We start from the raw sequence: 23,884 nt of genomic DNA on the forward strand, positions 1-23,884 counted from the left end.
GAAAGGAAGAAACTGGGAGAGGTGTCAATCATTTCTTCCTCAGTTATCAGTTTATCCTTGAAAGACTAGAAAGATTTGATAAGGGTTTGAGGAAAGACCTCTATAGTGTACACACCCCTCTGGGCATGGGTCTGTGCTAAGTAGTGAGTTTCGGGAAACTGCTCCCAGATTTTGCAAAAGAGATCAAGAAATATGTCACTTACTGAGAAACTGAGAAGAAAGTCATTGATGAATGAGGTCTCTACAGGGGTTACCCACCCCCAAGATGTGCTGTAGGTTGCTGCCCAGGGTGAAATGTGAAACACCAAGATCAAATCCATGCGTCTATGAAACAGATATTTGTGGAATACCCTACAGGCACTCTGTGAAACAGTGGGGATTTCAAGATGAAGCAAACCCAGGCCCGGACTCCAGGTGCCACAGAGTATAACCTGGAACTAAATGTAAACAAAGACTGGTTTGACCTAATCAACTAAATTGATCTGGGTGTTCAAAGCTTTGACGTGACAATGGAAGTGTGCAGCCAGCACGGTGTCCTAGAAGGGAGGCGTTCAAGCCCACTCCTGTAGTGTTTACCCAGCCCCCAGGAGGGCCCAGGTTCCTTCCCGTCAGGAGAAGTGTGAGCTGCCTGGGCCAGAGAAGCCTTTTTTGGACTCTCCACACCTGCGTGAACTGGTCATGTTAGCAGTTACAGAGGTTTCCTCTGGTCACAGGGCTGCTCTAAGCATTTGACGTTGGATGGGCCATTTAATCCTCACAATAAACCTATGGATTAGACAGATGTACTGTCCCCTCAACAACTCCCAAATCTGAGGCCTTGAGAGGTTAAGTAACTGATTGAAGGTGAATATCTCAGAGAGCTCCTCAGGTGCCAGGGACGAGCCGCTGGCACCGGGGCCCCTGCTCCCACCCACAGCACCAGCAGTCCTTCTGCCGGCACCAAAATAGCCTTTTCATGAGTGGCTTGGGTTCCTTGGTCACTTGATCCCGGGTGGGTGCCGCACAATGTGTGCAGGCCTCTCATTGCAACTTAATTATGTGGCATCGGATTTATACCCTAGTCTCATGTAAATGTGGGCTCCATACATTGGTTTCCCTGAGGCTGACAGCCTCAAGGTACTCAAAGGAAATAAAATTCCCTACTAGGAACCTCAGAGCACCAAACCCCAAGGCAAATGGGGTCGGGTCCCATTAGAAAACAGGTAATACAGGTCACACAGCAGCAGAACCAAGGGTAGAACCCAGTCTCCTTGGCTTCAGCCGTGATTCTTTATACCTGGAAAGGAAAAGAAAGGAGGACTTCAGATGCACAGGAATCGAGTTTCAAGAATGTCTAAGCCACACTTAGAAGCATGCTTTTAAAGTAACCAAGATTGAGGACTTGCACAGGTACCGTGGAGTTTTTTCCTATCAGCAGCCTCACTCACAGGGATGGCTCTCTCGGGGTGGGATCTTTAAGGGGCTCGCAGAGCGGGTGGGAGCTTTGAGGGGCTCGCAGAGCGGGTGGGAGCCCAGGGCTCATGAGAGTGGGGGAGATGGGGAGAATGGGACCAAAGGTGGACAAGTCTGGTTTGGAGTCTTCAGGTTTAGAATCCAGGGAAGGTCTTAGACTTCTCCTGTTAGAGCCTTAGGACTTTGTGTGGTTAGGGAGAGATGGGCCTGGGGCCCTAGGGACATGGATGTGGACTGGGAATTGAGAAGGTTGATGACAAGGTTCCTGACCCCATTCATTTTCAAGCCCTAGAGGTATATTAGAGCAGGACCCAGAGGATGCAGTTCTAATCGGAAAGGAGCTTGGATTTGACCTTACTGACAAAGTCTTCTAAGAATAGGGCCTCCAGGTTTGGGGGAAAGGTACCTCTGGAATCCAGGAAATCTGAAAGAGCCAGAAAGCATTCATGGTTTCAGTTTAGTTTGATTCAATTCAGTTCAATTTAACTAAACTCAACTCAACTCAACCTAGCTGAATTCAGTGTATTCAACTAAACATTTACTGTGTACCACGCACTGTACTGGAAGCCAGAAATACAACAGTGAACAAGACAGGCTGACTCCTGCCTGCAAGAAGTTTACAGTCTAAAAGTAGAGGCAGATAAAAGTACAATTAAATCCACATTTAATCACAAATTGCAGTGCACGCCGTGAGACCGCTGTGGCAGAGAATAAAGGAGAGCTGCTTTAGACAGGGTCCTCCTTCTCTAGGAAGTGACTCTTCCTCTGCAGCTTGTGGGATGTGGGGCCCCTGGGGAAAGTGGCTGCTGGTTAGCAGTGCGCCTCGCTGCAGTGCTCCCATCTCCAGAGTCAGCACTGCCCAAGCCTTATTGCTGCATCCAGCCTCAGATGCTGTTGAAAGATTTTTTTGTTTTTAACAGTATCTAGATTTTCCAGTTTTTCCTGGCAGCAGCTTTGGTTTGCTGTAGGCTACTCTACTCTGCATGGAAGTGGAAGTCACATGACTTTTACTTTCATACCCTTTTTTCTTTCCTTTTTAACTATGTAAGTTGCTCTTTATAAAAATTAATTTTAAACGATGGGAGTAGATGGAGTAACTGTGACGGTTGTCTTAGCCCCTTGTCATGACTTTCTGCCAATAGGTAACTGTTAAAAGTGGACCCTTCTTACCCTCCCTGATGTCTCTCCTCCACGCGGCATTGTGGCGTCCTCTTCCCCTCCCTTCCTCTCACTTTCTGCAGTGGCTGGGGGAGGAAGGGGGTGGCTTGGCCTAGCTGGCGGATTCGAGAACACTACTGGGCATGCTCAGCTCGGGTTTCCCTCTCTCCCTCCTGAGACTGAGCTGCCTGCAAGAAACACACATTCTCCTCTGCCCTAAGTTTTACCAGCCCCCCCCCCCCCAGCGTGGGAAAGCCACTCCAGACGTATGTTGCCCCAATGGCACAGGTAAGTTAACCCAATCCTGGACTTAGCCCATTGGAACCACACACCAAGTATGCACTCCAGCTTAGCATTTATCAGTTAAGGAAAGGGGGGGGGATATTTTGAACCACATCTGACATGCCTTTTGTGAGACCTAATTCTCATCCCGAATCTCAGCTGCAAGAGAGCATGGGAAATGTAACGTTCGTTTTCTAGGCTCTGTAGTAAGCACTGCAGGAAGGTGCGTTAGGAAGTAGCTTGGAGTGCAGAGGCCGGTTCCACACATCCGGGTGAGCATCAGTGGTGTATATGATAGCTTATCTCCCATCTACCCCCCACAGCTGTTGGTATCTGAAGCACCCTAATTAGAAGCCCACAGTTTATGTGGTCAAATATTAAAGTTATGTCATCTGCCTCTATTCACTGGAGTCAAATGAATTTTACCAGGAGAATCTGACAGTTGTTGCCTAGTCAAATTAGTTTAGATTCGCTTGCAACAGGTTCCTGGAAATTACATATGTATATATTAAATTTTGATAAAAACTATTAGGTTATTTTCTAAAAGATCTTCATCCATCCTCCATTCACAGGAGTGGAGAATGTCCTTTTCCTGTAACCCCAACAACTCTGGGGTCTCTTTCTTCATTTCGTTTGCCTGTTCTCCTTATTCTGAAAGCACAGATAGTAATGTAGTGAATTACATTATGGGCTATTGGGCAAAGTACTACATTGCACTGATCACGATTTTGTTTAATTCTGAAACCTTATTAGGTAGATATGAACTGCTTTGGTTTTTTCAAAGAGGTTTAGAAGCTTCCCAGATGTTCAGTATGGTAAGGGACAAAGCAGGAACTTGAACAAAGGTGTCTGTTCAGAAGCCTGTGTGTTTTTTAAAAAAAGGGACAAATTTAATGATGAGGGCTGTTATTGTTTTAAAAACAGTATTTAGTTGGTTTTGGATTACTCAACTAGTACCTCGAAGATGGTGGAGCAGAAGAAACTTGAGCTCACCTCGTCTCACAAACACAACAAATCACAACTAACTGCTGAACGACCATTGATAACAAAGACTGGAACCTACCAAAAAAGACCTACTTCTAAAGACATAGCAAAGGAACCACGAGATGGTGGGAGGAGTGCACTTGTGATATAATCAGATGCCATGCCCTCGGGTGGGCGACCCACAAACTGGAGAATAATTATACTGCAGAGGCCCTCCCATAGGAGTGAGGATTCTGAGCCCCCGTCAGGCTCCCCAGCCCGGGGGTCTGTCATCAGGAAGAAGAGCCCCAGAGCATTTGGCTTTGATGGCCAAAGGCACTTCACTGCAGGAGTTCCACAGGACTGGGGGAAGCAGAGACTTCATTCTTAAAGGGCACACACAAAATCTCATGCACACCAGGACTCGAGGGCAAAAGCAGTAACTTCATAGGAACCTGGGCCAGACCTACTTGCTGGTCTTGGAGGGTCCCCTGGGGAGGCAGGGGGCAGCTGTGGCTTGAGGCTGACATCTTGCCTGGATCATTAGCATCAAGACTTGGCCCCACCCAACAGCCTGTAGGCTCCAGTGCTGGGATGTCTCAGGCCAAACTAAGTGGGTGGGAACACAGACCCACCCATCAGCAGGCAGGCTGCCTAAAGGCTTATTGAGCCCACAGCCACCTCTAGACACGCCCCTAGAAAGGGTGCTGTCCACCAGAGGGACAGCAACCAGATCCACCCACCAGTGACAAGCACCAGCCTTTCCCACCAGGAAGCCTGCACAAGCCTCCAGAGCAGCCTCACCCAGCAGGGGACAGACACCAGAAGCAAGAAACTTCCCATCCCACAGACCTTAGAGTCTGTGTTCTCTGACAGGGTCTGCAGATGAGCTGGATTGTCAACCAGGTCTGCAGCCCAATAGGATCTGAGGTGGATTTGCTGTGAAGCTAATGTGCTTCAAGGGCCTCACTGCATGGGCTCCTCAGTGTCTGGGAGGGCGCCAGCGCCACGTTCCCTCACCATCTGTTTCTATGGTATTTGCAGAAGTAGGATATTTCAACTGCAATTGGTCAAGACTCCTCTCTGCTTCCTTGGTGATTTCTGCTTGGATTAATGAGACTAGAACAGCTTTGGACACTTTGGGGATTCATTTAAAGGATATTAACTGGGGAATTTCACTTTGGGCTTAGAAGGGTATATTCAAGTTTTCACATTACTTCCTTGCTGCGTTATTGTCAGTGTGGGAATAACATCCAGGAATATTTTTATCACCCACTGGGCTGGCTCAATGTGGTGGAAACACGAAGCTGCAGGGCCAGAGGTTGTATAGCAGTAAGAGACCATCCTGTGGCATCTGGTCCAGATGTGCCAGTGGAAGAAAAGCAAGGTTTGAAATGTACAGGGTCAGAAGCTCAGCCATGGGAAATGCTCGCAGTCATCAGGCATGTAAAATCATAAGCACGGGCCTCATCAACACCCAATCTTTTCTGTCAAATATCTACTCTTAATGCAATGGATATAATTCTAAATGAAGCATACACATCTTTCCTTTTCGATGGGATCACAAGAAGTAGACTTTTTTTTTCAGGATTTCTGTATTTTTAGGGCACAAACTGCAGCGTTCCTACAAAAGCAAGAACATGTGCGTGGGAAGTCACATTTTATGCATCCAATTATTAATAATAAAAACCAAATTTTAATCAAGCGTACTAGAGGAAAGACTGACTTGTCTTTCTATTCTTTCTCTTTATGAAGTTGTTGTCATAAAAAGAGGCTCTGCAGCCAAAAAAATGCAAAAAACAAATATTGTTGAAAGGATCAGGCAGTTCATTAACAGATAGTATGAAATTTTTAGAGATTCTGTAATGTTTAATGCAGCTATAAGCTTTTTAAGTGTATAGTTTATTCAGATTTCTTTTCTAATTTGAAATAAATGTTCATAATCATAACCAGTTTCATATTTTTATATTATGTATTTATGTGTTCATATTTTTATATTCTTTTTTTGTAAGAGCCTCTTTCTTCTCAAATGGATAAGCTTCAGATCCCACAGAACTATCTACTCCTAACTAAATTACATGGCATTTCTGAGACTCATTTCCCATATAGCTGCCAGCTCATCTCTCTTTTCCTACCACCTCTTCCAATAAGGTTGTATTTCTCCCTGAATTTTTTGGTCATTTTCACTTACCCAGATAATCTCTTATTTAATCCTAGTCAACACATCTTCCCAGGTGTTAAATTCTTATAAAATCAGTAGCAGAGATCTTTGCAATGCCCAGCAGGCAAAGTTCTTGTAGGCATATTAAATTTGATCTACTAAAAACTCAAGTGCAACCAATTATTTCCCTCCATTTTTTATTAGGGAGGAGAGGTCTTGAAAAGAAATGAACCAGATGACTTTTTTTCTCATTTAGAATATTCAACTCAGCTGTTGGCTCACTATTTTATTTTTAATAATAAGAGAGTTCTGATCAGGAAGGGTGAAAGATTCTGCTTATTGAAAAAAATATGTGCAATAAACCGAGGCCTGGTTGCACAATCTGACATGAGTTTTTAAGGGAGTGCTGGGGAGGCCACTAATGAATGCACAGCTGGCACACGAGTTACCAGACTGGACATTTTACAAATGTTTTCTAGTCTAATTTTTTTCCAGCATAGAATTGAGTTGCTCATGTTAAGAGTAACGATGACATGCTCTGAGCTGAGGTGTAAGTCATCTTTCTTCCTTCCTTTCTCCCCTTCAACCTTATTTCTACTGTCATTCTCCTGTCTCCTCTATACACACTTTAAGTTGTGGCTTTAAATATGTCTGTGTTCTTATAAAACACGTAATTTTGTTTTGTATGCATATATGTGTCTCATTTATATGAATGGCATGTGATATATATATATGTATATATGGCTTACATGTGTTCACTGACAGTCCTTGTGTAGATATTGGCAATGTCTTCTTCCATTCTGTTAACTATTGCTAACTTTGTTGAAAGAAATGAATTTTGGTGCAGTCAAACCCATCAAAATTTTGCCATATGGTTTATACATTTTCAGTCTTGTTCAAGAAATCTCCCTAACATGGAGCTCACAACAATGGTCTCCTACATTTTCTTCAGTTAGCATTTAGGGTTTTTTTTTTCTTTTATTCCAGACATCCATTTTTGTGTATAAGTAGAAAAATCCAGCTTACTTTTCTCCAAATAGTGATCCAGTTCCTTCCCATCATTTCCTAGATAGTTTTTCCTCTGTTAATGTGTGGTACTAACTTTCTCACATATCAAGAGCCCATGTATACAAGGATGTATGTCTGACTTGCCTGCTCAGTTCCGTTGGTCTATTTGCCTCTTCCTACTCTAGTGTATTACTGAAAGAAAATCATAGATACCTGGAAACTGAATAAAATACTCACTAAGTAACCTGGGTTAAAAAAATTAAAATTATGTGAACTTTCAGCACATACATGTGTGTGTGCTCAATGGTAAACTCTAATGGGTACCAAAATCAGCCTTTATGATATATTCATAATATATGAATAATCTGTATGTATGATGGCTCTGAGAAGCCTTCAGCAGCATTAGGTTTGTCCTTCTCTTTAAAGGAGACTTTCCATCATGGAAAATATAAGCCAGCACCAAGAATTGTAAGCACAGATCTCCCAATTTTTTGTGTCCATACCTACTGGAACCCAAGGGTGCTTCCATGTTTTCTATGTGTTTAAAAAGAAGATATAATCATCATCCACAGAATCTCCACTCACTCCCCATCCAGCCTGATGGTGCGCTGAGCCCAGTGCATCTCACCCTTTGGCTCTCTGCCTGGGTGCCAAAATACATGGGACACGATGAAAGCAGACCCTGTATGGAAATGTGTCACTTTAAATACATTTTAAAACACAAACGAACAAGGGAGGTTGAAAGTAAATGTGTTATGCAGTTTTCTCAAGAAATTAAAAAAATAGCAGCAGAGAAAATCCAACAAGAAGGAAAGAAATAAGTTAATGGAATCAGATTCTAACAAACCTAACACAAAGCACTCCAGAAGATTAATTAACACAGCATACTTGGCTGTTTGAATGATTGGAATGATAGACTTCTGAAAAGATTGATCAAGAAAAGAAAAGAGAAGACAGAAATATGCAAAAGGTCACTATAGACCTGGAGATGAAAGGAACTGTGAGACACTATTATGACTCACTGTTTTCAAATAAATATGACAACTTAGATGAATCAGATACATTTCTGGAAAAATATGAAAGGCAAAGATTGGAAGAAGAAGAAACAGCAAATTTAAATAGAGTAATGATTATTTAATAATTATTGACAACGAAGACCTCCACTGTCCAGGATTTGGCCCAGGCAGTTTTCCAGAGGAATTTTACCAAACTTTCAAGAAGCTCTATCTTTTGTAAAGTTGTTCCAGAAAATTGAAAAAGAGAGAAAGTTGCCAGACTCAGTTGAGGGTCTATACAAAGATATAGGGCCAGATCATATTGAAAAAAAAATAGAACTCTGACCCCCAACATGCAATAATCAGCCCAGGAAAACTAATCCATTAACTATGCTCGCCAACCTAGGAAGCCAACTTACTGCCTCCAGGTCAGACTTGGGGAAAGTCAGATCACTATCTCTAGCAAAGGATCCAGGAAGCCAAACAATAACTCTTATAACAATCAGCCCCAAATAGCCAGAACTTGATTAACAACCCACAGCTTCCCTAATTTTTGTCCCCATTTCCAATTTAAGACCAGCCCAGAGGAAGCCAAATATGTACCCCTAACCAATCACACTGAATGCCCTACTTCTAGTTGGCCCCCCTACAGCTTCCCCATGTCAACAGCCTCCAATCAGGACACACTTGAAGCTTTTCCTTTTTTCCACTGTAAGCCTTTCCCCCTCTTCTGCCTACCTTTGAGTCTTGGCCCAAAGGTTAGCGATGGTGGCTGACTCTCTTGCTATAGCAAGCTCTGAATAACAGCCTTGCCTGTTCTCATCTGGCTGGTCTTCGTTTATTTCCACACAGTTTAGGAGCAAATGAAACCTTAATCAAGCAATTATAAGCTCATTTCACTTATTGTCATAGATACAAGATCCTAAATTAAACATCAGCTAACCAAATTTTACATTTTATTAAAACATGCATATTTATATATCCTGTGCACAAGCAGGCTTTACATTAGAAATGCAAGAATGGTTTCATATTAAAGAAATCTATCACTGTGAATTACCGTATTAATGGTCTAAGGGAGAAAACCCATAGAGTATCTAAATAGATGAAGAAAGAACATTTGTCGAAGTTTAACACCTATTTATAATAAAAATACTCAGAAAACCAGAAAAAGAAAGGAACTTCTTTGTTTAGATAAAGGTGAGTATACTAAAAATAATGGAAATCATGCTTCCTGGAGAATTTTGGATATATTTCCTTGAAGATCACAATAAGACAAGGATGCCACTAATACCTACCATGATATTGCAGAATTTAGTCAACATGGTAAGACAGGAGAAAAGCTTATGAAATATAAGGACTGAAGGGGGAAATTAAATAGTTATTATTGCAGCTATTATAATTATCCTTATTTAAAAAACAACTCAGTAGTATTACCAGGAAAGGAATAGAACTAATAGGATAGTTCAGCCTGTTTGCCAGATACGAGATCATTTTTTAAAACCAATAGTGTCCCTCTATAACAGAAACTAGAACGTATAACAGAAATAAAGAGGGATGAGCAGGCCCACTCGAAACATTTGTGGCACCTGGGACAAGAATACAAATGAAGTCCTCATCATATATTTAATATCTAAAATTAAAAGTAAATGCTGTGCACCAGAAATTGATACAACATTGTGAACTGACTATACTTCAATAAAAAAAAAGAAGTCAAAGCCACTTAAATTAAGCTATAAAATAGGGGTACACTTAATGACGTCTATCCGCGAGCTCACCACTTGCTTGTCTCACCACATCACCCTCTGAGAGAGGAGACGGTGTTTCTTTCTGCCACCAGGCCACTAGCACATGTCTGGGTCAGGCTTCCTGGAAATACATTCAGAGACAGAGATTTGCATGCACATGGTGTAATGGGGAACAACACCTGTAGAACAGAGTGAGCCTTACACGAGAGTGTGGGGAACAGGATAGGGCTGAGAGAGATGAGAAGCTTCATTTAATTTTTGGAAAACCTAATGGAACATATTAAATGCTTTCATAGAAATGAAACCATTTACAAGTCTAGTATTTCATGTGTATCTAGTTGCTAATGTAAAAATTCAGTATCATACTTCATGCAGGTTATGTCTAGCCCTGGTTTTTTTGTGGGTTTTTTTTTTTTTTTGCCCTTTCATTTTCAGCAGTTTGATTACGATGTGTCTGGGTGGAGATTTCTTTGGGTTTATCATTTAGGGGATTCAATCAGCTACTTGAATTTGTAGGGTTTTTTGGGGGAAGGGGGTTGTTTGCCTTTCGACAGATTAGGGGAGTTTTTAGACATTAGTTCTTCAAATATTTTTTTAGCCCTATACTTTCTTCTCTTTGGGGACCCCAATGACACTAACATTAGCTCTTTTGTTATCTCCCACAGGTCCCCAAGGCTGTGTTCGTTTCTTTCAATCCATTTCTCTCTGTTGTTCAGACTGGATAATCTGTATTGATCTGTCTCAGAGTTCACACTTTCCTCTGTGATCTGTTATTGTGCTCATTAGGGAATAGCTTTATTTTGGATATTGTGCTTTTCATTTCTAAATTGCTATTTGATTTTTTTTAATATCTTCTATTCCTTTGCTGAGATTTTCTAGTTTTTCATTTGTTTCCGGAATGTTCATAATTGCTTTTAAGATAATTTTTATGATACTTCCTTTAAAATTTTTGTCAGACAATTCCAACAGTTCTATCCTTAGGTGTTAGTATCCTTTGATTCCTTTTCTCATGCAAGATAAGATTGTTCTGGTTCTTGCCATTTGGATTGTGTCTTAGAAATTCTGTGCATTATGTTAAGAGACTCTGGTTCCTCTTTAAATGTACTATTTTAGCAAGCAGTCAACCCATTTAGATTTAGAACACACATCCTGGCCCACTTTTGTGGGCTGTGGTTTGAATGTTAATTTAACATTTGAGCTTTTGCAGTACTGGTCTGCCCTACCATGTACCACTGAGCGGCTAGTCTGAAACCTGGGTGGTATTCCACACTGTGGTTCCGTTCTCAAAAGCTTTTGATGTGTTGATTCTGGTCAGCTTAATGCTTGAGCCACTCAGAGATGAACCTAGGACTTCATACCTAGATTTTAAATGTCTCTTTCTTCTTTTCCATCTTCTCCATAATCCTTTCCCAACTCTCGCTGGAAGCGGAAGGGGACACTGCCTCTTTGCTGCTGAGTGCAGGGTGGGCATTGTCCACAGGGCTCCACCCCACAGTCTCTCACCACCATGCTTGGTGGCAGGAGGAGAAGCCTGCTTCTGTACGTTTATTTAGTGTGGAGCAGGGTACTCGACAGGGTTCCTCCCCACAGCGGAAAGGGAAGGGGAGCCACTTCTTTGCTTGACATTCACTTAGTGCAGAGTGGAGATGGTGACTGGGTTCTGTCCCAGAGACTCTGCAGCATGGTGGGCAATGGCCAATGGGGGATATTCCAGCTTTTATGGCATTTGCCTGGACCAGGACAGCTGTAGTCAAAAATGTTCCACCTACTTCTTGTCCGTTGTTGAGAGAGAATAGGTTTTTCTTGGTTTGCTGTTTTTGTTATTGGTTGTTTGTTTGTACCTAGTAGTAATTCCAGGTTGTGGGCTGCTACACCCCTAGACCAGGATACATGGCAGGAAATCAAACAAACAAACAAAACACTACCCCAAGGTACTTACTTCTGGGTTGTCCCTCAAGTCCTAAGCTCTCCAGCCAGTCTACCATCTTCTCTCCACCTTTTAGAGTCTACTTATAGTTGCTTTTATGTTTTACTCTAGAGTTTTCAGTTGTAATTAGCAGGAGAAATAGAATGGAATGGGCTTATTCATAGCTTGACTGCAACCAGAGGCCCTTTTCTTAGGGCTTGATTAATCTCATTATGTCTGTAAATGTACTTATTTTATAGTTTTTTCTGATACTTCCACCATATGACTTTCTTGAGTGTGTCATTTGCAGTGACTGCTGACTCTTGTTTGTAGTGTTTGTTAGTTTGGCATGTGAACTTAAATCAAAGTACGGCTTTCTCTTGTCATAGATTAAGGATATGTTCTTCTAGAAGCATTTTGCATTTTGCTGATGTTCAGGGATTTATGTAGAAGGTCTTGGTTTCAGCTACTGCAATCAGAATCTTGTGATATTGGTAAAAAGATGATGCATAGATTAATGAGACACAAAGTCCAGAAACTAACCCATGCATATATGGTTAGCTGACCTTTTTGACAGAGACGCAAAGGCAAATTAATGGAGGAAAAAAAATCTCCATTAATCTTTTAAAACATGATGCTGGAACAACTGGACATGTATATTAAAAAATTGACCTTGACTCATACATCATATACAAAAATTAACCCCAAATGGGTCATAGACCTGAATGTAAAACATAAAACTATAAAACCTCTAGAAGAAAAAATAAGGAAAAAAAATCCTTGTGATCTTAAGCTAGGCAAAGATTTCTTAGAATGCAAAAAGTATGATCCATAAAAGAAAAAAATTGATAAATCAAATTTCATCAAAATTAAACACATCAGCTATTCAAAAGATACTGTTAAGAGAATGAAAAGACAAGCCACAGACTGGGAGAAAATATTAGCAAAACAGGACTTACACCCAGAATATAGAGTGACTTCTCAAACTCAATAATAAGAAATCAAATAACCCAATAAAAAGTGGGCAAAATACATGAACAGGAAATCTTACTCCACCAAAGAAGACATATGGATAGCAAATAAGTCCATGAAATAGGTTCATCATAAGTTATGAGAGAAATACAAATTAAAAGCACAATGAGATACTGTTCAACCTAGTAGGATGGATAAAACAAAACAAGACACTTGCCAGTACCAAGGGCTGACGAGGTTGTGGAGTACCTTGGAACTCTCATACGTTGCTGGTGGAAATACAAAACTGGGACAGTGACTCTGGAAAACAGCTTGGTAGTTTGTTGGAGGACTAAGCATTTACTGACCACACAATCTAGCAACCCTACTCTTAAGCATTTGTCCAAGAGAAATGAAAGCTGATGCTCACACAAAAACCTGTAGGTGAATATTTGTAGCAGCTTTATTCACAACTGCCTCAAATGCGAAACAATCCAAATACCCTTTACCCAATGAATGTATAAATACATTGTGGCACAACCATATTAAATAATTAAAAGGAATGAACTACTGATACATGTAATGACATGAATGAATCTCAAATACAGGATGCCAAGTGATAGAAGCCAGACTCAAAAAGCTACATCCTTTCTGAAAAAGGCAAAAGTATAGGAAAACAAGTTAGGCCTGGAGGAGGGGGTTGACTGCAGAGGGGTCTGAGAGAGTATTCGGGAGGATGGATTTGTTCTATGTCTTGACTGTAGTGACCACATAACTGTACATGCTTGTCAAAACTTATTGGAATGTACACTAAAAATAATATTTTTTCTTTATGTAAATTATATGTCAATGTACCTAACACTTAAAAAAAGATATTAAGTGCTGGCTTCGGCAGCACATATACTAAAATTGGAACATACAGAGAAGATTAGCATGGCCCCTGTGCAGGGATGACATGCAAATTCATGAAGCGCTCCATACTAAAAAAAATATTAAGTCTCATTTACGGAAATCAGCAACATTTCCTTCTCCTTCACCCCTTAGAAAGTTCTAGTTCTGTAATCATTGAAGAATGAGTAGTATTTTTCTAGTTAAGGGATGGATGGGGCCTGGGATGGTAGGGGAGGGCATCCCGGAAGATGGCTTTGTATAAGCAAAGGCAGGCACATGTGAGTCACATTTTGAGAGGAGGCACTAAAGTGGCCCGAAGGCACCCAGACTGGAAACCCATGTAATAGTTAAGAGAGCAGGCCCTGGCATTAGACAGATTGAATTTGAACTTGGCTCTTCCACTGCCTATCTTTGTGACCTTGGGTAAGTTACTTAACCCGACTGTGCTCAATTTCCATCTGTACAAAGAGAATGACAATAATTACATATTTTACAGTTTTGAGAGCTAAACTAATTAAGACTCACAAAGTGCTTTGAATAGTGCTGAGCATACAGTAAGTGCTCAATTAATGTTAGTTGTTATTACCCATTTGCTCTTTCTACACACCTTCCCTTAGTATCACTTTGTGCCTGGCCCTGGACCTTGGACATCTGGAATAGAATCATCTTTGGATGACCTGAGATCTAGTGAGGGAAGGAGACAGATGGGTAAACTGAAAATGCAGAGTGGTAAGTGCTAATAATTGAGGGAAACAGAAGGGTTATGGGGACACAGAAAAAATTAGGGAGAAATTATCTCTATTGAGAGGGTGAGTGGAGTTTCCCCAAGGAAATCCCAAAGAAGCAGTTACATTTGAGTGGGATTTTGAAAGATGAGTTGGCCGAGTATCTCCCAGAATAGCTTGTGCAAATATCAGAGTCATAGAGTCTGAAGAGTGTTTGAAGGTTCTTGGGGAAAAAGATAAATAGAAAAATTTTATGATAATAGATTGAGGCTTTAAAGGGAATAGGGCTGAATTAAGAAGAACCATTTCAGGTGCAATGATGGCCATGGAAGGATTTTAAACAGGTGGATAATAACATGATCAGATCTTTGTTTTAGAAGGATGGTCCTTGTGGCTGATGTGGAGGAGGATGATTGAAGTCAGAGAGTGAGGGGACTTCTGGGATAGTCTAGGAGGCCTGAACTGGAGCAGTGGAATTGTAATGGACATGAGAGGACAAATTCAGGAGAAGTTTCAGAGGTGACTGTTGGATGTGAAGGGGTGAGAAAGATGCTAGCATCCAAGCTAAGACAAGAACTCAGATTCACCTGTTCTTTCAACCACTATCTAATGTGTGGTTCTGAGGACACAAAGGTGAACAAGTCCCACCCCAACCCACAGGGTTCTCATTCTGATGGAGAAGAGAGTTGTGGACAAATAATTAGAGTGTAATGAGTGAACTCAAGGAGGCAGGGGCAAGTGTGTAGATCAAGAAGTGGGGCCTGAGGATGCTGGGTTGAACATGTGCTGGGGTTTCAGTTTCACTGAGGGATTGCAGGAGCATAGCTGTGAAGGTGTGAGACTGACCAGGAAGCAGTTGGACTTTGCAGCAGGAGATGAAATCTGGAGCAGATCCATGAGCCTTGAAGGTCTTCAAAGGCCTCCTCTTCCAGACAGAGTTCTGTAGAAGCCAAGTCCTTGGGCTGATGAAGTTCTCCAGTGTGATGGTTAATTTTGTCAACTTGACTGGGTGACAGAGTGCCTAGAGTTAACATTATTTCTGATTGTGCCTGTGAGGGTGTTTCTGGATGAGATTAGCATTTGGATCTGTACACTCAGTAAAGTACATGGCCTCCCCAATGTGGGTGGGCATCACCCAGTTCACTGAGGGCCTGCACTGAACACAGAGATGTAGGAAGGAAGAATTTGCCCCTTTTGCTTCCTGTCTTCATAAGCTGGGACACTAGTCTTCTCCTGCCCTTGGACTTCACACCACTGGTTCCCCTTGGTTCTCAGGCTTTTGGACTAGCCTGATAGTCCACATCACTGGTTTTCCTGGGTCTCCAGCTTGTAAATAGCAGATCATGGGACTTCTCAGCCTCCATCATCATAATCCGTAATTCCATACAAAAAATATCTATAAATACATACACATGTATCCTATTGGTTCCATTTCTCTGGAGAACCCTGACTGATACACAGTCTTGAGAAGGAGGAAACATTGAGTGTGCTCAATGTAAAAGAGATCCGGTCTAGGAAACTTCAGGTGCAGTTTCTGGCTTCTAGCCTTAGCACAGACTACTCAGGATGCCCGCAGGGAATGCAAAACCAGGGACAGAAAGAGCAGAAACACTCAAAGCAATAAAGATGTCTAGATTTGTTGAGAACCGTCCCCCACCAAAGTAATACGTTTGAGAATTCGAAAACAGAGCCTTTCCTTTAAGGCTCAGCAGACTCGATATCCTGCCCCCAGCAAGGCTCCTAGTCCCTTCTTCGATCGACAGCATTTAAAATATCAGGCAATGATTGCGTATTTTGTGCATGTGTGTGCTGAACATCCCTCCTTTCTTCAACCATCCCTCAAAGAAGTTTGTTTCTTGTAAAATCTCTATTTGTCACCATTGTGATCCCTCACCCAGGGAGCATCCAACTTTCACGAAGTATTTCCTTAGAAGGCTGGCTCTCATTGTGAACTCAGCAGGTGCCATCTCACCCATATATGAAGTGTGGTGGGAGGATTCCAGCCAATCATCTGGACTCGTCCAAGATGATATATTCCATTAGGATGTAACAGTCGTGTGTAACATTGAGCTTGCAGTCAACTATCATAGTATAGAAGCAGAGAAGTTAACAGGAGAAAGTTGATGGAGTACTCTGAAAGCTGAATTCAGCCTCCTCCTCAGCCTACTTCCCCTTAACCTGTGAAGGTGAGTCATGGGACAAGTGCCAGCCAGACATCACTTCATGTTATGCAAAGATGAAGTCTGGCTGGAGGAAGCTGCTGAGACCTGAAAAGCCAGTGTCTCAGCCTTGGTTACATCTAGGGGGAGGGAGGGGGGACATTTGGCCTTTAACAAGAACTCTAAATGCCCACCAGAAACTACTTGTTCCTATGATGCTAAGGATACTAGCGTCCATGGAGATGGCTGACTGACGGCTTGAAAAATGTTTATCTGGAATTACTTACTTTAATGGTTACTGTCCTATTCCTGATTCCCTACTGCTCAAGCTGTGATTCCTGATCTTTCATTCGAAAATTCAAAATATTACATACAAGGCACTGAAAATACCTTTTGGAAGGAGATAGGGTCATAAACAAAGTATTTCAAGAATGCACTAGGTGAGTTTGCAGGTTTATGCTGGGTTGTCTACAAGTTTATGGTTTGTACTTAGACTTCCCGTTATCAGAAAACCAGAGACATAGCTTTAGCGCAGACTGAACTCATACAGTGCATCTTCCAGTTAGATTTGTTTTTCTTTCCCTTCACTAGTGACTGCCTATCCAAGGGTGATTTACTTTGAAAAGTCAATGGAGGGACTCCTACATGTTACATTGCTAAGTTTTGTTCCGAGTGATCACTGCATACATAGTACTCACATGATCACATTTAATATTCTGATGGTTTTATTAACAAGTATATAATACATATATTGCATACTGTATATAGTATATGAGGACTGTACAGTACAAATTTATGTTCACAGTTTGACATGACAAAATGTCATTACTGAATTCCCATTGGACTACAGAGTAGAAACAGAGAAGGTACATTAAACATTCACATCTTTAGTAAGAAAGATTACCAAAATGTTTCAGTATTTGCAAGTATACTAATGCATGCTAAAAACCTTTACCCATTCAGTCTTATTAGCTTATAAAATATATTACACTTTATTAAAAATTTCTGCATAGTTTATACAAGTATTAAAGTACTGTAAATGTAATAATCCTGCTACACTTGCAGGTATGGTTTAAGAGATGCTAAGCAGAAAGATTATTTTGACCCTCTAACACTAAATACATAACAGCAAAAAAAGAAAAAAAAGTGCTAGTATTTGTAAAACATAATATTGTTGTAGCCCTCGTTTAATGCATGTAAAATGGCTTTGTAAATGTATTAAGTGAATTTGCAATCATTTAGAAATTGTTAACCTTGACCAAAAAGAGACTAAAGACAACTGTGAGCAACTTCATGTGTGACAGCAATTCCTTCAAGATGATGGTGTATTTTCAAACCAATCAAAGTATTTAAAAACTGAGATCTGAGATTGTCTTTGAAACAATCTAATCAGGAGTGATGTCCAGACAGACAGGTATCAGCAATAGTTTTTCAAATTCCATGTTAGTGCAACACTGATAAGTGCAGATGGGTGTTGAATAAAATACACACATACGTATACAGTTCCCCTGTAAATCCGTCCCAAGGCTCTTGAAACTTCTGGTATTTAGCATTTCCTTAGTTGAACATAGCTATGCTGCTAACACGTTCTCCAAGCCAGGCGATTTAGAATGTTAATGCCCGTTTATGATGTAGATTCGCATTTTAGAACTCTAGAACATAATGAATGCGGATTTTCATTTTTCTGACTTCTTCCCCATGATGACACTTGGATAATAATCAAAGAATTCTATAACAAACAGAATTTACAACACTAACTTCGTGTTACAAATCATTCTCATCAATTTAAAATATTGCAGTTAAAATCACCATTGATAGTTAACATGGCTTATTATCGAAACCACACGTTCAAGGGCACCTTATCTTATATTGGAGGTTTTCCACCATAACAGCTAAAAATTACTAAGAGACTAAATTTCTCAACTATTATAGTAAAATACAAATATATATAAAAAAAGGAAAATTTGTTACGAGCCAATTGGTAACTAAAGTATACAGACCAGCATGGGAACAGAGAATAGCTTCCCTGGTTGCTCTTTTTTCAGGGTTAAAATGAAATCTTTGTTAACAAACTGTTAGCAACACCTGAGCAAGCTGAATAGTAATGTAATAGTCTTGGCAGGGTCTTGCTTGCTTTTTTGAAAAAAATTTAAATATGCCATAGCAAACACATCAAATTCCATGAGAACTCATGAAGCTTTCTATTAGCTGGACTTAGACTCAAAGCTCGTTAGTCAAATATCAACTTGACCCTTTCTTGCCACTTTTCCCCACCTTCTAGGTGGGTTAGAACATACATAAACTGGTTACTTCCATTAAAACAAAGATGCTCTTTTTACTCCAACATAATTCTTCGGTGCGTTGTGGAAGGACCATTTCAAGCAATAAACACTTTGGCATGAAGGTGACTAACATTTACAATACAGACAATACCTACGTTCCCAAGAGCCATTTTTTAAATCCCTCAATTCATGTCATAGTTGCAAAAAAAAAAAAAAGAGCCTAATAAGGATGTTTTAATATTCTAAACAAATCTTGCAGTGCTTAAAAAAGAAAAAAAAATAAAGAAAATAAAAACCAAGTGCCAAGATGACAAATTACTTTGCATTTCTTAACTACATCTCCTCTCAGTTGGTTCCGAGGGCTGATAAGCGGGGTCTCTGAGGTGTGCAGTCCCTACAACTACCTTTTATTAACACAGCGCCATCAGAGTAAGCTCCCCACACGGTTTGCAGGCCTCCAGAGTCACTCATGCACCGATGTCTCAGAAACCAGTGACTGTATTCCTCCCAGGTAGGGTTGTGTTGGATCCTGAGTTGTGGCTGGGATCAGTCTTCAGGATTCCATTCTTCTCTCTGCTCCTCCACTCTTTGTCGAGGGATGAAGGTGCGTCTGCTTATATGCACCACATTTAGACCACTGTCGCCCAATTTCTTCAAATTTAGGACCAATGGCATTTCTACGCATGAATTCTTTTTATTGGAATTGATACTCTGGTGCTCAAAAGCCTGCTTTTGAAAAACTTCCCTCAAATAATGGTGCTATTCATCTTCCACATAAACAAGAGTCATTTTCGGTTTGTTCCTCTGACAGGATCCCAGATAATGAAAGGAGATTGCCGGCTCCAACGGGAAACGTTTGGGAATTTCTGAGCTACATATATGAATCCCTGAACTGTGGTTTTCTAGATTTTTCAGAAATCTGTCCCTCAAAGAAAGCTATGTGTGCTTCACAACTATATATTTACAAATAGTGTCACTCAGGTCTTAAATGGAAGGAAACTACTAAAGCATTAGCAGGTATGTGTCATGAACAGAAATGACAGGCAGTCTGGCACTGGACAGCTCACATGCAAGAGTCACCGTAGGAGAGCTCTATGATAATTTGATATGGGAATACAATGGCCACTCAACGTTTCCCTGTTTGCAAAAGTGGTGGTAAGCAGGTTGGGGAAGAGGTCATTCATACCCTTACCCAAAAGATTTTTTTTTTTATTACCATTATTGGGCAAATATTTTTGTGGTGTCCCTACGATCAACGCTTGGCGATCCACATTAAGGACATCGTAAGAATGGAGACAGGTGCGTGGATAACCCCATCAGCACCTGGCTTTGCAGTGGGGTCCCGCACAGCTAAATCTGCATGGAGATCAAAGCTCTAGGAGCGTGCTGCCCAGCTAACCAAATGATGAATTCTCACTGAAAAGCCTTAGCCCAGCAGGAGAGGCTGGCTTCCCCCTTCACCCGCCCTGCTCGGCCCCTGTGCTCCGACTCCATGCTATGCAAGTACAGCATTCATCCCCTCCATGGAGGACAGCGCTCACCTAAATCAGCAGCTCTGGCTCACCTCCCAGTGGTGGCAAAGACCTCCTTAGTAGCTGCAGGCACAAAGGAGGGAAAGATGTAAATGTAGATGAAGTGCTAAATCCAAGTTGACAAGCCGGATTTGTGCAGGACAATGGAAGAGCTGACTGCACTAGTCTGACATCCTGCTGCTCGGCTGTGGAAGGCTCCACCTTTCTTTTCACCGTGGAGCTGAAGGCCATTGCAGGGCTCAGAGGTCTGGATGTCTCTGGCAAGGACTAGCAGGCTGGATACCATATTTCTAATACATTTACTTTGACGTTCTTTAGAGGAATACATGGAGAAACCGACAATTGGTTGTTACTTTACATGTTCCCTTGTTCTCATGACATTAAACGTATCTCTAAGAAGGGTTTGCTTAGCATCCCCAGGAAAGGAAAAAAAAAAAGTGTTCACATTCTTTAGGTCTGACCCGTGGTAAGGAGAGGGAGGATTAGAGAATATTTACTACTGACCATATGGAAGTTTGAATGATAGAAATTCAGAGATTCAGACCAGCTGAATCCAAATTAAAATGTACATGTAAAAAATGAATTAGATAATGGGAGAGAGGGCAGAGAGAGAGCTGGGTGAGTGGGGAGCCACGCGGAGGCGGGAGACGGACGCATTCACACGAGCATGTGGCGCTTCCTGTGCAGGGCCAGGTGGTCAGAGCGGGAGAAGCTGCGGTCACAGTCTGGACACTGGAAAGGTTTGATTCCAGTGTGTTTTCGGAAATGTCTTGTGAGTTCATCAGACCGAGCAAACTTCCATGTGCATCCTTCCCATGTACATTTGTAGGGTTTTTCTCCTGCAGAAAGAGGAGGAAAAGTGTTTATTTTTTTCTGAAAGCAATAGGATATTAATAACCAAAGACAGTAAATATTTTTGAGCTATAGCTCTTGACAATTATTATTTCCAAAATATGTTCATACGTTTGTCCCTTATAAACCAGTGCCTTATAAACCACTACGGGACAAACAAAAATTCATTAATTGTCTTAATATTTAATGAGCTCTCTGTCTCCAAAGAGGGGTGGGTGTATATTTTAAGAGTTCATATTTATGGCACTGAAACCCATTCTGAGGGGCTACTAAATAATTTCAGGTTTGCCCTCAATAGTGGGGATGAATAACTTAGCACCTGGTGATCTGTATCTACTGCTCTCTACTTAGTTGCTTAGTTTTATGCCGTGCTATCCATTCAATGAGAAGTCCAATTGGAAAGTTTGAGAGATTTTCTTATTCTTTTCAATAGTTTTCTAAAAACTTGAAGTCTCTGAAATATGTCAGGGATTTCAACATTTTATTTTTTGTTTAGTCAGTGATGACAATGCCTAATAATGCTTTAATTCAGATGCACAGAAAATACAGTAATTCCTCTCATACCATAAGAAGTCGGGTTTCTATAACCCTCTCCTGTGGGATACTGATCATATCAGGTGCGGAACAGGAGACCCTTGTGGGGAAATCGCTGGGACAGCCAGCATGAAGTTCCTTACAAATAAAAGGGCTGTAAATGAAAGCCCTACATATTTAAATTCATAATACCAGGTAGTGGGCATCACAGATTCATTCCCATTTACTATTCCTTGTTTTCTAGAAACCCTAAAGGATGCTATTCCTTGGCATTTCAATGAGATATTTCAGAATTTAAATTATCTACTTTGCTGCACAGAGTATAAAAGCTAAGGGTTATTCTTCCTACATCTCTGAATTGTTGTCCAAATAGCCGATGCCTTTCTAGTCTTGGGCTGGACTGTGGTAACAACTTCCACCTCTCAGGTCCTGTTCATGCCCTGGGGACGCTTTCATGATTCTGTTTGGCACTGCTGCCTGGCTGCTCCTCCAAACACCACCAGCAGCTCTCTGCTTTATAACACATCAGGAAGCCAAAGGACAGCTGTACTTGGGCTGAACTCCCTCGGCGTCCTCTGCCCCCTCCCCAGGAGGCGCTGGGAAGTCTTTACTTCCGCTCTGCCAGACACTTTCTTCCCCTTTTCTCCTCTAAATCCCACACTCTTCTCTATGTCAGAATGACTCACAAGACGCCAGAAATTCTCCACTGAGTTAAGGAAAATGTACAGAAGCGGAAATTGCTGTTACACATCCAAGAGTGTGAGGTTAGGTCAGATGAGTCCTACCACGAACATTAAGCACCAACACTGACTGCAATTAACCAGGTTGTTGAAAACATTTCTGCACGAATTCCTTAAGATGTTTTGCTACAAAATGTTCATGAGCTCACAGAACAATTTTATGTTTTCTTCACCCATTTAAAAATATTTATAAGGTCTGGTGGCACAGCTCGCTCTACATTCAACACTGGGCAGGTTGAAAAATACCCTTAAACAAATATGGCAGACAATCACATAAAAGTTCCCTCAGTCTTAGAAGAGGATAATTATCCCAATTTCTTCACTTTTCTTTCTTTCAGTGACTGTCTTCCGTTTGAATTCCATTTCTATAAACTGTTCTGCATAAAGAACTGTTTGTTTTTTTAACTATTGCAAATTTGATAACGTACAACATTTATTAAATGACAGCCCAAGGGTAAGGGCACTTCCTCCTCTGTTCCCAGCGGAAGTTCCATGCCCTGCTCTCTCCCTGACTCCAGTGACCACAGAACTGCAAGCAGGTGTGAGGGGCCTTGTGACAGGGATAACCCTGAGTCTAGTCTATTACCAAAGCAAATCATGAGCAAAAACTTCACTTCTCACAACTGACAAGAGACATCTGTAGCCAACTACAGTAACTTTCAAGATGCCTGGAAAACTTTCATCATAACAACCTCTGAAAGCCAGAACGCTTGTCTTTAACAGTCCACTACAGTCCTTCCGAAGAAAGATGAAGCGAGTCTTGTATATATTTCTAGTACCTGTATGTGTTCTTCTGTGTGCTTTCAAGTGAGAGCTTTTAGTGTACACTTTGTTGCATCCGTCATAATCACATCTGTGTATCCGCCGCTTCCTCTGGGTGTCTGGGGACTCCACAGGTAAAGGTCTCTTCCCGGGCTGCACGATGACTGAAGGGTGATTCCTAGGAAAGCCAATGTCAAATGCAAAATGTTGAGTGAAAGACTCTTCCTTCCCTTCCGTCTACCAAAAGCATTAACAACACTGGGCAAAAAACAAACAAACAAACAAACCCAACAAAATAAATAAAAAGAAATTAGCTGATCAACCCAAGAAGCACTGCTATATTCATTCAACAAACATGGAGTGAGCACCTACCATGAGCCAGGCACTGTGCTTGGCACCGGGACACAAAGATGAATAAAAACAGGGTTCCTGCCCTGGAGGAGCTCACACTCTAGGGGGAGACAGACATGTAGATAAGTAAGGACAGTAAGAAGGGTTAGGTGCCACGCTCGAGGGAGGCGCAAAGTGCTAGGAGAGTCTCTTCCCCTCAATAAAAATTTGCCGTCTTGTAGAACTTCGTGCTCCTAGGCGATGCTGAACTCTGTACTGTGTTTTCTCACAGGTTGCCCTAGTTTCCATTTATTGTTCTTTAGGGGAAGATGTACAAGGTCAAATTCCTAAGTCTCAGGCAACCACACTGTAGGATGTATCTGTTTTAGCCTTTATATAATTGGCATTTCGTTTGAGTCTTAAAGAGACTCAATTCACATTTGGTTTTCAAATGCT

At 41.3% G+C, this 23,884-nt stretch overlaps 1 protein-coding gene and 1 non-coding gene across 2 annotated transcripts in view; one reads left to right on the plus strand and one right to left on the minus strand.

The window, feature by feature from the left end:
• The first annotated feature begins 13,500 nt into the window (after positions 1 to 13,500).
• On the plus strand, positions 13,501 to 13,606 carry LOC116276863 (U6 spliceosomal RNA). Its single transcript, XR_004186377.1, has one exon. It is a non-coding gene; the product is annotated as a U6 spliceosomal RNA (small nuclear RNA).
• A 3,492-nt stretch (positions 13,607 to 17,098) lies between these two features.
• KLF3 (KLF transcription factor 3) overlaps positions 17,099 to 23,884 on the minus strand; it is a 34,773-nt gene continuing 27,987 nt past the window's right edge. Inside the window, exons 5-6 of the mRNA XM_072945243.1 lie at positions 23,116 to 23,276; positions 17,099 to 21,049 (exon numbers count right to left, since the gene is read on the minus strand). Of these exons, the coding sequence (XP_072801344.1) occupies positions 20,868 to 21,049; positions 23,116 to 23,276 (343 nt within the window). The 3' untranslated portion in view covers positions 17,099 to 20,867. The remainder of the gene's footprint in view (positions 21,050 to 23,115; positions 23,277 to 23,884) is intronic.

The sequence above is a fragment of the Vicugna pacos genome, chromosome 2 (assembly GCF_048564905.1).
Source record: "Vicugna pacos chromosome 2, VicPac4, whole genome shotgun sequence".
Lineage (NCBI taxonomy): Eukaryota > Metazoa > Chordata > Mammalia > Artiodactyla > Camelidae > Vicugna > Vicugna pacos.